We start from the raw sequence: 17,821 nt of genomic DNA, 5'->3' as shown, positions 1-17,821 counted from the left end.
TAAGTTATGCGATTCTTTTTGTGTTCTCTCTTTCTTTCTTTTGCAATAATTTCATTATCTTATTAATTTATATATATGGTTAGCAATTATTATGTTAATTAATAATTAATATAAGAAATAGTTGAGAAATTATTTTAATAGGATAAAAATGTATGAATAATATTTTATTAAAGAAGAAAAATTGGAGTGTTCGTAAGTGGTCCTTATTGACAATTTGTGGTGGAATTTGTGCTAAGATAGTTGCATGGGTAAGAGTTAAGTGGTCACACATTTATGTATGTACACTAGTTTCCAATACAAAACTGGTTGTTTCTGCATCCCAGAATTGAAAGTTTCTATAAATTTATTACGTTTTTTTTTTTTTTGCAACTCTATTAGACTAATACTTTATTTAATTTTTATATAACTCATAAAATTAAAATTAATTAAGATTTTTCTCCCCGAATCTTTAAAAATTAAAATAAGTAAGACTTGATATTAAATTGCACCAGTAACAATATTAGATCTCATAAGAGTGTTATGCACTATGGTGCTTTTTAGCATTTTACTATACTAAATTATGCCTCTCTAACTTTTTGAATTGTTAAAAATTCTTTCGATCTATTGAGATTGTTGAATTCAAGGAGTTCTGTTCAATTTTATTAATTTGGCGATAGTCCATATATCAAATCGTATTTCCGAACTTTGATATATACTAAATCATGCTCCAAATTTTGACATGTATCGAATTTTATCCTATGAACTTTCGATTTAAGTTTCTATTAATAAAATAAGAAAGAAGTCTTGAATTCAATTAACTATCTCAAAAATTCTAGTTCAAGAGGAATTTTTAATTAAAATATTTAACTAGTTCAAGAGGAATTTTTAATTAAAATATTTAAGTGCACAGTAAAAATCAATTCAAGAGTAGCCAAAATTTTAATTTGCCTAACATTAATATTCTTAGTGAGTTGTGCATTTAAATTAGTTGGAGACATGCTTACATATAACAATGTATAACCAATATTTGATTGGGAAATTTTGATGTGAGATTTAAAGTGACTACTTAATTATAAACATTGCTACCAAAAATATTGTTGACAATTAAATGACAACAGCTAGTTTAGGATATTCAATTATTTCATTAATTATAGTGTGACAATTATATTACTTGAGCAAGATCAATGTTGCATTTTTGCTGATTTCAAAAACTAAATATATATTATCTATATTTGATATTATTATTATTTTTTATAAATATATAAGGAAGATCGTAAGGAATTGCATCATCCTTTATACCATTTTTTGAATATATATTTCAAGTGGTAAATACTATATAGTTTATATCATGTTGTTATTATTTTAATATTGTAAACAAAAACCAGCATCATAGATCGGCTCTAAAATAAGTATATATTTTATGTATTTTATTTTATTTTATTTGTTTTATTAGTGAGAGAGTTGATGATCAATTATCCAAAATTGAAATTTGAAAGCACACAAGAAGTTAAAAATCAGGGACATATTAATTAATCTATTATAATATTATATTTTTATATATAAATAATATTGCGATTGTGTTGTCCCACCATATATAATTTCTTTTTTCTTTGGTTAGTGAAAACTGAAAAGGTGTGTTAAATTAATTAATAATGCATGAGCCATATTCTAACATATATGGAGTAAATCAATCATATCACATGGTTAAAAATCATAATAATAATAATTAAGTAGTCAATGAGTGGGGAGTGGTTACATGATTTTCATGTAATATTCTCACTCGACCCTTATCTATACATGTCCAACCATGGAAGGTTATTAATTTAATTCTTTTTCTGATCACCCTCATAGGAAATATCTTTTAGATATCATCACAATATTCCCCCACCTCTTTTTTAGTGTACACATTAATATATTATACACTTTAAAGTTTTCCATACATACATAGTATTTTAAATTGAAAAAATCCTCAAAGATTATTAAAAAAAAATTAGAGAAGAAATAAGAAAATATTATTAGAGGTGTCAATTAAATTCATTTAGCATAATTCAATTAAATACAAATTAAATATTGATTGATATGTAAAAGTAACCGATCTAATCTAATCTACATATATTTATATAATTTTTTTAAAAATTATATATATAATTACTATGACTATAAAAAAATTAGGTTTTAAAAATATAATCAAATAATTATGCTTTGAAACACAAAGTTAGTGCTATGTGGATTGGGGTTTCTCCCCCTTGTGCTCGTCCCGCAATTGAGCGGGACTTGCCATTTCCTTGTAATCGTTTAGTTATTTAAAGAATTGTTCTTCCTCAAAAAAAAAAAAAAAATATAATCAAATAATATAAATATATTTTAAAACTTAATAAATCAAATATATATTCTATTCTTATATATATTTGTCTATGTACAAAATATTAAACAAAATTAAATATATTTTTTACATATAATTTTTTTCTTCTTTTAAATTTTTATTTTATATTATTAAAAACATAAAATAACAATAATTTATTTTATTTTATTGTTAATTACGTAAAAAAATATTTTTTAATAAAAATTAAATAATATAATATTAAAAAATAATTAATCCAAAATAATATTAATAATACTCCATTTTTTTTAGCCTACACTCGATAACAATTTATAGTTTTACTAAAGCTATAGCTATAATTACAATGTCAAGCTGTGAAAAAAGACTGGCTTAATCCATTGTATTGATTGTTGTTTGAATGAATCTTGTTTCAAAAAAAAAAAAAAAATTACAATGTATATCAATAAAATATGACTTATAAATTAAACACATGCTTATAATTATATCATTACTAAAACAAATTAATAAATTAGCAATACTAATATTTAATTTAATTAACACATACGATCACTGTGGTCTTCTACTTCACACATTCAAATTGCATATGTTCTTTGTTGCTTTATTCCCGAACACTATATGAACTTGTGGTTTAAACTGTGAGTTATATCTAATAAATTAAATGAAACCTTATAATACATAATTAAAATCATGGTTCATATCCATTTCTTTTGCTTAATTATTATAAAATATAATTGAAGCATTGCTATACATTGACTAATTAAAAAACTTTATTATCTGTCAAACTCTTCCCAGCCGTTCTTTGAATAAATATCTTTTAATATATCAAAGTATATATATATCAAAAGTTCATATATCTTCCAAACAAACTTTCCAATAACTTTTTAAAGTTGTTAAACAGTCTATCTATTTAGTTATAACCTCAACTTTTTGTTTTTTCAAATAAATTAGCTGTACTATATCATATAATATTGTCGGTGTAAACGCCTCATAAAATATATTCAATTAATTCGAAAGTTACAAAAAGACATTTATTTATTATTTTATTAATTAGAATTATATACCTTCCCATATCCTATGTATAGTATTAAAGAAAGAAAAGTAAAGATTTGAATTCTATGTATAAAATGTTCATTTTATACCACACTTAAAATGTATTAAGTTTTATTATTATCATCTTGTTCTTTTGTTAATTAATGTAGTATATTTGATTGTTAATATCCTTTTCATAGCTAGATTTCTTTTAAACTCGAGCACTCTTTATTTGAAAAATAAATAAATAAATATGTAGGATTAAACAATATTGTTCTACATGATAATAATAAATATAAAAAAAATTAAACTATACATAAAACATAATTTATTTTATTTATTATACTAATTAATTTTGAGATAAAACCTTTTAAAATAGTAACATTATTGGCCTTTCACTGTAAACCCATGTTATTGTTATTAGCGTACTGTAAACACATGAACTTTAATTATACCAAAAGAGAATTTATAGTCAAAAAATTCATGATGAATGTTTAGATTCATAAAGGAGTGGCCACTGTGAGAAGAACATCCTTATGAAAAAAACTCATCATAATCTTCAGAAAATACAAACCACTTTAGCCTCTCACTTCTCACTTTTCCAAAAAAAAAAAAAAAACTTTCTTTTTGATTAAAGTTGCTAATCAAAATATCTACGTGTGATATGCTCTTTCATCCCACGTAACAAAATTAATTAATTGACTAATTATTGTATTATATAATTTTAAAGCTAAAAAAAGCACAATGATGATTCACGTTGCCTAGTGCATATAAGAGATCATATATTATATATATTGATAAAATATTATATTTCTATGTCCTTTTTAATTGACAAGTTCGACTTAAGTACATTTTAATTATAATATTTAATTATATGAATAAGATGGACACTAGTAGTACTACTGGACACTACGTATAAATATAGTTATCTCTGTTAATTAATTATATCTTATCATTGACTCCAACGTACACTCTCTTTCACCTATATCTAACATTTACTATATATATTTATGCATGTCGATCTACCATTTATGGGTTTTTTTTATTTTTAATTATATGATAAATGGGTGCATGTATAATGTAATAAATAATGATAAAATCATTTTTGATGATGAGAATGAATAATTAAAAATCAAATCAAATCAATAATTAATTTTTTAATTAAATTATTGAGTTTATGATTTCCTTACATTTACATTAATTAAGGAATTAATATTATTGAAACATTTTAAATATTTCTTATTAAAAGAAGTTTTTTATTCTAACTGAGTATTAAATTAAAATATGAGGAATACGACAAGTCGTTATAGTATTAACTCATAATCACTTCACGTTCTTATTCATTAATGTGTTGTAATTTATTTTTTTTTTCTTTACATTGGGGGTGAAAAAATTTGAATTTGATATTTCTATTTGTAAAATGAAGTGTAATATTCCTATGATTGACGACAATATTTTCTTATAATATTGACAATATATATATATTCCATTTATATAAGTTTGCCAATATTTTATGTAAAGCCATAAAATTTGGCAAACTTATATAAATGGAAAACAAGTTAATTTTTTTTATCTTCCATTGAATAGTTTATTTTACAATTACGGAAAACAAGTTAATTTTTTTTATGGACCAACATTTTTATTATTTATTTATATGCATGACCGGTTTACCAACGATGATCATATCTTCATTTTTCATACTCTTTGTAATTTAGTTAGAAAAAACTAACAACAAGTTTACTTTTTTAGGGCTTTTTTCATATATTATAAATATATTTTGATCCATACCAGTTATTTTCGACCTCCAAAACTAGGACAATGGACTCGGCTGGAGCCCCTTGGAAACTAGATGAAAATCTTGGTTATAAAAGCTTCTCTCTTTCTTATTTTGAAAGCTTTGGTTATTATAATATTCATACTAAAAATAATTTTTTTTAAATAGTAATAAAAAAATGAAATTTAATTTTTAAAAATGTTGGGAAGCTTGGGTGTACATATTCCAAAATCTTCATTTTTTGTTAAGGGCATTTTGAGTCCATTGGGCCTCAGTCCTGCTCCAAGGGGCCCACTCAGCTTAGGTACCAATCAATTTTCGAATATACACACAAAATATTTTGATAAATTTTAAAAATACTACATATCTCATGTCCAATAACTAATTTCTCCTCAGGGCTGGCCGAGTCTTAACATAAAAGTGCATTGGATAATAAAAAATTATGTTATAATAACAAGGGGAATTTTTATTTTTATAATTTTTAAAGTATAAGTTTGTAAAAATGTAGTTTTTTCTCAAAAAAAAAATATATATAATTTGTATTGTTTTAACTCTCAACAATAAAACTAGTTATTATATTTAAAAAAAAAAGTTATTTTAAGACAACTTTTTTTAAAAAGTGAAAAGATCTAGAAAAAGCCTCCTTATATTAACTGGTTACTCTTACCAGATTTTCTCATTTTTTTTTTCAGCTTTATCTTTAATTTTCCCACAATATAACCTTTTTGAAAAATAAAAGGGAAATTTACAAAAATACTGGAATTTGGGTTAACTTTTACAAAAATACTGTGACACGGAAATCTTTTCAAAAATACTGTATTTTTATAAAACACCAGTAAAACACAATGCAAAACAACTCAAAATAACAGTAGAACACCAATAAAACACCAGTAGAACACCAGTGAAAATTTAAGACAGTATACTGCAGTATAAAACTTATAAAAAATACAGTAAAAAAGTAAAAAAATACCGTCTGGCAGTATTTTTATAAAAAAATGACAAAAGTTAGTATACCATGTAAATTTCCCAAAATAAAATCATTTTTTGCACCAAAAAAAAAAGAAATATAAAAATCCTTAAAATTTATAATTTCCTCAAATAACAAACATGGTATAGATTTAGCTAGTTGAGTAGGTTTGACAAAATTGACTACATGTCCAAAATTTTAACCAAAAGGGTAAAAAATATGGCCAAGCTTATTACATTGACAAACATATAAACCAACTAATTGGTAACGAAAGTGACTACATAGAGAAACAGAGAGTGAGTGCAATGGACATTAAATTGAAGAAGACAGCAGCCAGAACAGAGGGCGGCGGCGACGACGAAGAACCAGGCGTAGACGGGACATTAGCATTAGATGGTGAAGGTGGGTGGGAGGGTTCTTGGGAAGATAGGACTTGGATGGCTAACTTCTGGCCAGATTGGCAGTGGTCGCCGAAGGTGCATATGTAGTAATGGTGTCCTTGGGTGAGAGAAAAGTTGGTTGGGCTTGTTGTGAAGGTGTTGCCTATGGCATTGGATGCACTACAACCCTCGTATGATGCTTTTGGTACTTCAACCACGTCGTGTCTGCCATTCATGAACTTGAATGCTGAAACAATAATGGTACACAACATTAACACTATAACATATTTACATGGGTAAATACTATTTTGGACCCTGTATTTTTCAAAAGTTACAGATTGGACCTTGTGTTTTGTCAAATGACAAAATGGACCCTGTATTTTCTAAAATAGTAAAAATAGGACCCTGAGCTTAATTTTTGACAACTTTTTTTTTTAATACAACCAACTTGAAGACAATGCTTAATGCGAACAGATACAAAAAATGTAAACAGTTTTGTCATAGCACTTTTAGATCGGATTATAATTAAACTTTAATTTGACAAAAAATCAATTCAGGGTCCTATTTGTACTATTTTAGAAAATACAGGGTTCATTTTGTCATTTAACAAAACACAGGGTCTAATTGGTAACTTTTGCAAAACAGAGGGTCCAAAATGGTATTTACCCTATTTACATTAGTGTACAATTTTTTTGGTACGACTACACCCCATTATTTTATAAATTGAAAAAATAAATAATATTCTTAGCAAAAAATATATATTTATCATGTGATGGAAATGTGCACATTCTCAAACTTAATTATTAAAAAATAAAATAATAAAATTACATATAAATATTAAATAATTAGTAATATGATGATAACATCCAAAAAGGTGAGAAGTGGAGGAGGATTGATAGGGTAAAATAGACTTTTGTTAGTATGGAATTAGCTTTCAAGTGATTTTATAGTGGAAAAGTAAATCCTTAGTTTAGGTGAATTGTAATTCCTTTGGAATGGGCTTTCAAGTTCTAATAAAGAAACCAAACACTTGATTGAGCTTTCTTAAGGAATAGCAAGTCCATTCCAATGTTCATTCATGTGAACCAAACACCACCTTAGTGTTTTTGGTTACTAAATATTACAAAATTTTGAATAATTTATAATAAATGTTAATGGCTATTGTTATTAATATTTTAACACGACCAACATCATAGAAAATGATCCTTTATATGTAGACTTGTTGTTATATAAGAGTTTTCTATATTAAACTAAAATATATGAATTATTAAATTGTAACAATAAAATATAAGCTAATTAAGATTTTTGTCTCTGAATTTTGACATGTACTAAATCATGTTCTCTAAATTTTTTTTCATTAAAAATTCTTTTCAACTATTGAGATTGTTGGATTTATGAAAATTTATTCAATTTTATTCAATTTTTCTAATTTTCGATTGTCCATGTACTAAATCATACTCTTTAGATTTGATATTTATCAAATCATGCCCCTCAAATATTGATATGTACTAAATCAAGTCAACTGAACTTTCATCTATGTTAGATTTTCTTTATTAATTAAAATTAGAAAAAAAATCATTAAATCCAACAATGTTAATTAGCCTAAAAATATAAGGGACAGCTTGGTACTCCTCTTTCAAGGAAAAAGTTTCCCCAGTTGTGTAACATTAAGAAGAGAAAATACAAAATATGGTTAACAGAACATATATAATAAGATGTGGAAATCTTACTTAGGATATCGCCAGCAAAGAATTTCTTAGGATTGGCCCAAGTGGAATACTCTGAGGGGTTTTGTGGGACGGTCCAGCCCATGCTATCTCCAACCACATGCACTGTTGTTGATTGTGCAAACATGCCTTCCACAAATACTGCTACCATGACACCAACAACAACTATAACACATTTTTCCATTTTTCAACATACACACTCTTCTAATATTGAAGGTAGATGATTATGTGAGATGCTTGTTAAGTGGATGGAATGGTATGGAACCTATAAATAATATCAAGGGAGTAATGTAAAAGAAAGACTTCTCACGTTTCTGTTGAAGGGTCTAAACCACGGCGTTGACGTGGAATTAATTGGCACATACAAGTAAAATAGAGGAAAATGACAAGGAAACTCAATCAATGTTTTGGTAACTTGGGAAATAATTGGTATCCATTTTTCAAAGTTCCATGGTCTAGGAAAGTCAATACTTAATAATCATTTGGTTTTCTCCATATACGATCAAAGTAGTTTTATGGAAGATGATTTATTATTATAATTGAGAATTTTATTTCATTCCACTTGTAATACTACGATTTGTACATAATTTTGTTTTGTCATCTCAAACTCATTAATAAGATTTAGTTAATGTATAAGTATAACCCTTTTTCTCAATCGACTATTAATTATTAAGTTGCCAAAGTTTTTGGACTTTGAATCTTTCTCCTCGAGAAATGAGACTTTATTCATTAATTTCTTCATCATCGTAATTATGAATTGTTGAGTAAATTCCACTTATAACCAGTCCCTTTACAATAAATATCCACATCAGCAAAGCAAAAAATAGAAACAAGTAAACAAAACAGTCCTAGGGTGGCTTCGCCTCTAGTGGATCAAATCTTAGCAGTTAGTTACAACTGAAAGTGTAACTAACTCCTAAGATCTTGATCAACCGACTCTACTACTCTATAAAAGAACAGAATCAAAGCAAATAACCTAAGATCTAACACAGAAAATCAGATCAGAAATTACAGAGAGAGAGAAAGGAAGAGAAAACCCTAGTTTTGAAGACTTCAGCTCCAAGATCCAACCTTGAGAATGCAGATCTCATGGTGAGGAGGTAGAAGGGATGAGTACATGCACAACGACAACAAACAGAGTTAGATCGAGAAGAAAATCACAAGAAAAACAAATGAAAACTTGTACAAACCAAAACTGAGTTTACCTGATCAAAGATCTTGTGACAGGAAGCTCCAAAAGTCTGTATTTTTGCCTTTGATCATAGTGGATATCAAGCTAATCTCTGAGACGAGCTTGACAGAGACGTAGCCCTAATTTTGGGGTGAACTCTGAAACAAATCTGGTGATTTCTTTCCTATTACTTGGTTTTTTCATTCATCTAAACCTAAAATCTGTGTGTGTGTTTGGATCTGGGTTTTCTGGGTTTCTAGGGTTTGGAATCGAGCAAGTTCTCTTTGAGAACTTGCTCTGCTAGGGTTTCGATCTGTGGGATTGGTGAGGCTGAGTGTTTTGAGTGTTAGGGTTTCTAGACCCTTCTCAGAGTATTTAATACTCAGAGAGCCAAACGACACAAGTTTGAATGTCGTGTTGGTCATACGGTGCCGTTTAAGTCTAAAGCATTAGTTAGACTTGGAAAGGTCAGTTTTGACCTTAATACTGATATTAAGTCTTTGTTGGTGTAGGGTTAAGGCAGTAAAATCCTACATGAATTATGAAAATGTAAGAAAAAGAACGAACAAATAAAAAACAGAGGAGGAAGGTAAGGGAAAAAAAACATAACATATGCATTTTGATTTTTTTCTTATTGTAAATTATGAAAAAAAAAACAGCTTTGTGTGATCCACGTCTAATACATATATAAAAAATAATCGTGTTATCATTGGTATATATACTTGGAATTGAATGAATAAATTTACCATATACAGTAAATATTTTACACAAATACAAATTTTTACATCAAATTCAAATTTCAAGGATCTCAACGTATAGGATGGGGAGTCAAAGTCTTTGGTCAACATCCTCAATCATCACGACGATAAAATTAGAAGCAGAACCGCAGCACAGCTCGTAAAAGCCCATGAATACGATGATCGAACCAAACCTTGAATTCCAATACCCTTTTAACAACACAAAAAGAAAACCATTAAAATCTATGCATACATCGTATAAACTAAACTAATCAAAAAGATCAAATGTAAACATACCTTAAACGACAATAGAGAAGAAGTGGCAGAAGAAGGAGCCAACCCAGTGAAACCAATATCATAAGATATACTCCCATCAGCCTTAAACAGCCCAAAGTTCCTTTCCGAAGTTGGACCAGGTTTTAGATTCTCATTAAACAAAGCGAAAATATAAGCCCTTACCTTAGTCTTAGGCCTATAAGGAGTACCCTTTTTCTTAAGCAATTTTTTCTTCAAATTCAAGTTATAAGTTCTAGCGTTTTTGAGATTAGCACCAGCTTCATCACTATCACCTTTCGAAGCCCAACCTGTTTCAGACACAATCACTTCCATTTTAGGAAACCCAGCTTTCTCCAAAGCTGCATAAGCAGCATCAAGCTGAGCATCGAACATGTTGTCGTAATGAAGATTAGTTTTGGCATCGAAAATGCCAGGACTTTTCTTGAACAGAGCATAGTTTATATCAATGTGTTCAGGGTCACTTTTGTAAGCTAGAAAAGGGTAAGCATTGATATAAAAAGGGGTTCCAATTTGTTGAAAGAATTTCAAAAGTGGTATCATGATTTGGGCTACATCTTCTTTAAACACACATGAAGATGGTGGATATGAATTGGCGAAAACTGCCTCTGAATGTGGACTTGAAACCTCAATAGATTTGTGTAGATTAAGTTTTTGAAGAGAACTGTAAACGTTTTTCACAGCTGGGAGAAGAACTTCACCCAATTCTAAACTAGAGCCACCCAATATCTCGTTTCCAACGGCGATTCCTCTGATTCGAGTTCCAGGAATGTAAGGCTGAACATTTTCTTTGATCCACATCATTGCTCTGTCTTCAGCTACACTTATATCTTTCAAGAACTCGTTACCAAGTCCTACAATGATTTCGATTCCTGAACCTTTGAAAGCCGTTAGAACATCTTTGTTTGCGTCGTAGATTCTTATGTTTTTGATCTTTGCTGCTTTGAGAAGTGTCACTACGCTTTGTGGTGGTGGTATGTTGTCTGCTATTCTCCCATAGTTTACTCCATACGTTCCTGTAAAGGCGTTGACTTCTGGTCAACCAAAAAAAACAAAAACAATGTGTTAAAATATATTTGAAAAAAAAAAAACAATAATATACAACAAAACAAAAAACTTATTTGAAAAAAGATGTTACCTTTGAGAAAGAGAGGAGAGAATAAGAGTAGAGAGAAGCAGAAGGAAAGGGAGAGGGAGATTGAAGAGAATGCCATTTGTTTGGTGGGAAGAATGAATGAAATTTCCATTTTTGTAGAGAAGAAGAAGAAGAAGGAAGAAGAGGGAGATGAAGTGTTCACCATTACTATTATTTTTTTAAAAGAATTTTGATTTTAGTACTTTTCCTTTGGTATTGTTTAAGTAGATTCTTGCCCTTTGTCCAAAGATGATGATGGTTTAGAAAGATTGAAACTTTTGAAGATGATTCTTGTTCTTGGCCTAAATCCAAAGATGGGGAAATATGTTGGGAATAGATTCTTATCTTTTTTCTCTCCACTAAAGTATACCTTTTCGAAAAAAAAAAATTGAACTTTCTATTGGTGTACGTTTTGTCTCTTTTGTTTTTGTATAATTGATTTGAATTGGCATGCATGTTTGTATATTTATGCTTTTCGTAGGGAATAGATTTTTAAAGAAAATTAATAAACTTGGCAAGCCATCTAAAAATATTAGAATGAATATAATTTTTATTCCTGAACTAAAATCTAACTATACAAATTATTGTATTTTTTTTCGTTCAATAGGGTTACTTGGATATATTGATACTAAACATACAAATATTCTCATAATTTGTTATTAAAACGTTATGTATTTGTTGCCTAAACTATTAAATTATACAAAATTAATGACATATTAGTGTTACATCAACAAAACTATAAAAAAATAACAAAAGGACTTTTAATAAACAAACTTTTAGATGAATTTAGCTTATTGTATTTTCAAATGAATATACAATTCTTTTTTTTTTTTTTGAAACAGAAATACAATTCAACCACAGAAAAAATTCATTATTTTTAAGAGAAAAATGAAAATTTCTATTAACAAATAAATCACACAGTCCATTCCATAATGAAATCGTTCAAAAAGCATAATTAATCAAAATAAGCAAATCATGCATAGTCAAAGTCCATTATTTTATTTTATTTTTTTTAATTTCAATCTTTACAATATTTATGCATATATAAAGTTAAGAACTGTTTCACAGACGTACATTTTAATATATCATCAGGTCATTTAAACACTACATAAATTTAAACTAAAATTGACTATTTATCCACTTGTTATTATTTATTTTTTTTGTCCCACATTTCTAATAAAAATAAAACAATTCTTATAGTGCTACTTTTAAGTCAGTATAATTATTTTTATTTTAAGATTAAATTTTTATTTTAGTATAAGTATCGTATTGAAAAATTAATCTCTTCCTACCTTATTTTATTTTTATGCCATCTTCACAGAAATTTGTTACAGTTTAAGAAAATTTCTGCAGCAATTAGGTTTTTTCTTCATCTGAATTATACCTTGAAAAACCATGTTCACATGATGTATTTAACTAACCTTTTGAAACAATCCAATTACTGAAACTTTAAAATTTAATCAACATAATAACAAATAAATTGTATCATAAGAACATTTAATGACAGTTTTAGTTACCAACATCAGCAATTACGGTAAATAGCGTACCAACAGAGCAGAAGCTATAACCTAAACTCTACAGCACAAGAAAAGAGAAACTAACCCACATAAGATGTCTTACCTTATTACTCCTACAATAAAGCTCCTGCCCAACATATCAAAATCTACCTCCTAATCTACTAAAGCTACATACAAATAAAGCTAACATAGATTTTAATATTAGAATTACAGTCATCCATTAAATTCTGGGGCTACCCAATTCATCATAAATTACCTTTACCTTTGACTAGAGTATTACAAAATGCACAGGGGAAATTGAATTGATAGCTCTACCACGTAACGTTCAGCAGCTCACTGGGGAGGGTGCCGGAGGTTGTTGTGGGGCATCAACTCGCCCCATATGGTCAACCTTTCCGTGATCAACAACACCCTCATCCGCCTTCGTGATATTCTCCTCAACATCAACCCCCTTAGTCTCTGCTTGGGATGGAGGTGCCACTCCACTAGGATCCTCTTTCTCTGCTCCTCCATTTGCTTCTGCGGTTACAAAAGCAGTGACATTTTCATATGCTTTCTCTGTGTCAGCTGCGGTTATAGTAGCAGTGTCGGTTTCTTTCTGGACATTCTCATTTGTTTTTACTGCTTCGGCTGTGGCTACAGTAGCAATCTCGGTTTCTATCTGGACATTCTCATTCATTATCTCTGCCTCAGCTGCAGTTACAGTAGCAGTCTCAGTTTCTATCTGGACATTCTCATTCACTATCTCTACCTCAGCTGCAGTTATAGTAGTAGTCTCGGTTTCTATCTGGACATTCTCATTCACTATCTCTGCCTCAGCTGCAGTTACAGTAGCAGTCTCGATATCTATCTGGACATTCTCATTCACCATCTCTACCTCAGTTGCAGTTACAGTAGCAGTCTCGGTTTCTATCTGGACATCCTCATTCACTTTTTCTACCTCAGCTGCAGTTACAGTAGTAGTCTCAGTTTCTATCTGGACATTCTCATTCACTTTCTCTACCTCAACTGCAGTTACAGTAGAAGTCTCGGTTTCTTTTTGGGCATTCTCATTTGCTTTCTCAGCTTCAACTTTGGGAAAGCTTTCCTTTCCATTCTCAGTAGCCACAGCTTCACCCAAAAGTTGTTCTTCTGCAGCTGCTTCTGCAACTACTTGCTCATCACTTTCCTTATCCTTAGTATCACTCTCACCTTTAGTTTCTTCAATCATAATAGCATCATCAATCTTAGTACTGTTATTTTCTTCCACATTGCTACCATTCCCGGCCCCATCAGCTCCAGCATCTGTCTTTTCAGCAGCCTGTGCTTCATTTTCTTCATGAGCAACTTCCCCTTCTTTCTTGTCCTTCTTCGAGATTGATGATCTTCGACGTTTTCTGGGTGGCTCATTTTCTGGTGGTGGTGGGGTTACCTTCACCTTCTCACTGATTCTTGCAGATCGCCGAGGAGTCTCACCAGTAGTCCAGTCAAATTCCGATACAGGAGGATTCCCAGGATGTGATTTTAGGTACTGCTCCAATTGCTTTCTAGTCGATATCTCTTCCCCACTAGGTGCGATAAAAATAACCTCAGTTTTCCTTGGTGTTCCTGCCTTCTTTGGCACAAACTGCACCCAAAAAAAACAGATCAGAGATACTTGTAATAAGAAAATACCTAAAGTAATCTTGTTCCTATGGACTCCCACTACACAAGAGTTGTACAAAATTTAGTGGTATCCCAATACATATTTCTTCAGAGTATTTAGAAGTCAAGACAACTGCCAGTCTTACCACTTTTACAAAAATAGGGCTATAGATTAGAACCATCAGAAATTTAAAATCAGCTAAAAATGGAACTGGCTAAATATAGCAAAATGGCAAATTATAATCTCAGCTTTATAAGAAACTAAATTCGTCAACTATCTATATAGTATATACTAGTAAAACTACAAGAGGGATTTTCTTTCCCTCGTTTCTTCTGTTCATCTGCATTTTAGGAAAACTATATTTCGAGAGACCAACAATTTCCAAATTTCTATTCAAGTTTATTGACTTGAACACGATCTAAAGTACAAAATCCATACGACAAAAAAATGCATATTTGGTTCAAAATTGAAGAAGCACACTTCAGAGATTAAACAAATACAAATGGTACTTAAGATAAAGTCAACCCTCTGAAAGCAGAGAGTGTGTAAGTACAAAATTGATAACCAAAAACCATTATTTTGGGAAAGCTATTCCAGAAACCATAAATTGCTGAAATTTTTGCTAATGTAGGTAATTCAGGGAGAAAATCCTTCATCAAAAACAAGTTTTTAAATTTACAAGCTTATTTCAAATTTTCTCCTTCAAGAAAAATGAAACTGTTACCCGAAAATAGTAACAGATGGACAAAGAACCCCATCTTGGGAAACCCTAACCCCAAAATTTACTATCTTGGCAGTTAGTACCAAATTTTATGCAGAAACCCTAGCTATGAAAACTAAATATACTATTAATTACTTGTCAAAAAATTACTCCCGTCAGACTACTTAAAAAGAAACAATCTAGCAAATTAAGCACAACAAAAAAGTGACAAACTCGGACCCAAAAACGGAAGGAAAGAAATTGATGTCATGAATCATAAAAATGGTACCTTCAAAATTCAAAAAGCAAACTTGGAGCCACAGAGGCAAATATTCACATAAAAATCGTTCGAGCTCCAAAAACATCAAAGAAATTAAAAAATTGTTACTCTTAATTAGACAAAGCACTTGTTATTAAGAGTGTAGAAAAAGAGAGAGAAGAAAAAGACCAGTTTTTTCCAAGCAGGAGGAGCTGGAAGCTCAACAGACACAACCTCATCCACTTTGTTCTCCATACCTGAAAAATTCAGACCACAAAACAAAACAAAACCAGAATAAAAATTGAACTAATGATAAATGGAACCTCAAAGTAGAAAGAACTCTCTCCTCTACCCCTTTCTCTCACTAGAAACTCCTTCTCTCTCTCTCTCTAAAAAGCCTAGCAAGTACTTATGCTTTGTTTGTGTATTTGTGGTAAGAAAGAATAGGTGTTGGAAACCGTTGAGACCTCTTTCTCTCTCTCATATATTTTTTCTCATGTAACTTAAACCGTCACAATATCCAGTGGGAGTGATAAGCTCACCCCACATTGTACACTATTTTTTTTTTTTTGGGATTATTTAAAAAAATAATTAGATAAACAAAGAAAATTAAAAAATTTCATTTCACAGTTGTCTAATCTAATTTTGCTATTTTTGTCAGTTAAAGCTGATTTTTGCCTTGTAATTTTACTTCTAGCTACTCTTTTCTTTTTTTTTTAGGTTTTCTATTTTTTAATAAATGATTTCTATTTATTTTTTTCTTCCTTAATAGTGGAGAGTTTTTGTTTGAGATGGGCACGTGTTATATGCTTAGGTTTATTTTTTATTTTTTTATTTGGTGACCTGTCCCACGATGTGACGTGGCGCGTATTCAAATCAAATCTATCAAATGTTTTTCGCTATTGCTCGTGCTTGAGTACACTTTTTTAGTAATTGTAATTAGATATGAGTAGTGTTAAAAATCTCTTAATTAATTTTACATCTCAAATTATATGTTATAATATTTTTTTATAACAATATTTATTATTTTTATAAATTTTTTAAAATTTACAAATAATTTATAATACTGAAAATAAAATTTTTCATGTTTCACTTTAATAGGTATATTTAAAAAAATAATTAGTTCAAATATAAGTCTGTCAATTTTATGTATGATTTGTGTGTGCGTATAATCAAATTATATGAATTAAATATTAACATTTTATGAATGTTTTTTTAATGAAATTTATGATGATTATTTCATAATTAATAAATTTTTCTTGTAAAGTAATTTTTGTGCTAAAAGTATTATTGATGTCTAATATTTTTTTTGGTCTCATACTGTTATTAGTGTAATAATAATTTTGTATCTTATTTATTAAAAAAATACAAAAAATACAATAATACATAATATAGGTATATACACATCCTTTTAAGTAATAATAATTCTATTAAAATTATGATGTACTTAATAAAATCAATCATATGTAATAAGATTGGGGAAATTTGAATTTCTATGCATGCATTAAGGGATAATTTTTTTCCCTAAACTAATACTTTTCAACATTGAAAACATATGACCACTTTTTCAAAACCCCAAAAATACCTCTCTCAAAAACTCACTCTTTCTCTCTCCTTCCCTCAAACTCTCCTTGCCTTTTCCCCTTCACCCGAACCCACATCCCACAACCCCCCACACAACCCACTCCGACTGACCACTCCGACCGAGACCCACACCCACCTGACCCTCATCGCCCGAACCCACATCGCACAACCCCCCACACAACCCACTTCGACTGACCACCCCGACCGAGACCCACACCCACCATTCCGACCCTCATCACCGCGTCACGGAGGAGACCCAAACGGTGCCCAACAATGTCCAAGGTTCAGATCTGTGATTTGGGGAAATCACAGTTTGGGGAAGACGATGGCCTGATGGGGTTCGATGCATGTGCAAAAAAATTTAGTTTTTGGGTCTGACGGGTCCGATGGGGGTCCGATGCATGTACTGGAAAAACTTTTGAGTTCAACGGGTCTGATGGGGACCTCGATTAGGGTCCAATGCATGTGCTGTAAATAGGGGTTCGACGGGTCCGATGGGGACCCTGATTGGGGTCTAATAGGTATGAAGAAAGAGAGAAGAAGAGAGGGGATAGGGGATAATGTAAATGGGGGTATTTTAAAGATATTATAAAATATGTCATA

The 17,821-nt window shown here is 29.9% G+C and overlaps 3 protein-coding genes across 3 annotated transcripts; all 3 read right to left on the bottom strand.

Annotated features, from left to right (window-relative positions):
• Positions 1 to 6,180: 6,180 nt before the first annotated feature.
• LOC115705356 (cucumber peeling cupredoxin-like) lies at positions 6,181 to 8,478 on the bottom strand. The gene is made up of 2 exons (XM_030632684.2): positions 8,201 to 8,478; positions 6,181 to 6,717 (listed from the first exon to the last, which is right to left on the bottom strand). Exons 1-2 carry the CDS (start codon positions 8,379 to 8,381, stop codon positions 6,368 to 6,370), a joined length of 531 nt encoding a protein of 176 aa, XP_030488544.2. The 5' UTR covers positions 8,382 to 8,478; the 3' UTR covers positions 6,181 to 6,367.
• Positions 8,479 to 10,050: 1,572 nt separating this feature from the next.
• Positions 10,051 to 12,890, bottom strand: LOC115705284 (glucan endo-1,3-beta-glucosidase 14). The gene is made up of 3 exons (XM_030632586.2): positions 11,538 to 12,890; positions 10,403 to 11,433; positions 10,051 to 10,315 (listed from the first exon to the last, which is right to left on the bottom strand). Exons 1-3 carry the CDS (start codon positions 11,698 to 11,700, stop codon positions 10,226 to 10,228), a joined length of 1,284 nt encoding a protein of 427 aa, XP_030488446.2. The 5' UTR covers positions 11,701 to 12,890; the 3' UTR covers positions 10,051 to 10,225.
• Positions 12,891 to 13,000: 110 nt separating this feature from the next.
• On the bottom strand, positions 13,001 to 16,230 carry LOC115705279 (methyl-CpG-binding domain-containing protein 11). The gene is made up of 2 exons (XM_030632576.2): positions 15,824 to 16,230; positions 13,001 to 14,657 (listed from the first exon to the last, which is right to left on the bottom strand). The coding sequence occupies exons 1-2, from the start codon at positions 15,887 to 15,889 to the stop codon at positions 13,377 to 13,379; spliced, it is 1,347 nt and encodes a 448-aa protein (XP_030488436.2). The 5' UTR covers positions 15,890 to 16,230; the 3' UTR covers positions 13,001 to 13,376.
• Positions 16,231 to 17,821: the final 1,591 nt, after the last annotated feature.

Source organism: Cannabis sativa, chromosome 1, assembly GCF_029168945.1.
Source record: "Cannabis sativa cultivar Pink pepper isolate KNU-18-1 chromosome 1, ASM2916894v1, whole genome shotgun sequence".
Classification (NCBI taxonomy): Eukaryota; Viridiplantae; Streptophyta; class Magnoliopsida; order Rosales; family Cannabaceae; genus Cannabis; species Cannabis sativa.
This window is presented reverse-complemented; position numbering and strand designations above follow the sequence as displayed.

What these genes read in the sequence shown, in the direction of transcription:
- LOC115705356 (XM_030632684.2), bottom strand. Translation starts at nt 8,381, where the DNA reads ATGGAAAAATGTGTTATAGTTGTTGTTGGTGTCATGGTAGCAGTATTT. An exon ending in CTTTGCTGGCGATATCCTAA is followed by an intron (nt 6,718 to 8,200) that starts GTAAGATTTCCA and finishes TTATTGTTTCAG; the next exon opens with CATTCAAGTTCATGAATGGC.
- LOC115705284 (XM_030632586.2), bottom strand. Translation starts at nt 11,700, where the DNA reads ATGGTGAACACTTCATCTCCCTCTTCTTCCTTCTTCTTCTTCTTCTCT. An exon ending in CTCTCCTCTCTTTCTCAAAG is followed by an intron (nt 11,434 to 11,537) that starts GTAACATCTTTT and finishes TTGGTTGACCAG; the next exon opens with AAGTCAACGCCTTTACAGGA. An exon ending in CTTCTCTATTGTCGTTTAAG is followed by an intron (nt 10,316 to 10,402) that starts GTATGTTTACAT and finishes TGTTGTTAAAAG; the next exon opens with GGTATTGGAATTCAAGGTTT.
- LOC115705279 (XM_030632576.2), bottom strand. Translation starts at nt 15,889, where the DNA reads ATGGAGAACAAAGTGGATGAGGTTGTGTCTGTTGAGCTTCCAGCTCCT. An exon ending in CTCCTGCTTGGAAAAAACTG is followed by an intron (nt 14,658 to 15,823) that starts GTCTTTTTCTTC and finishes TTTTGGGTGCAG; the next exon opens with TTTGTGCCAAAGAAGGCAGG.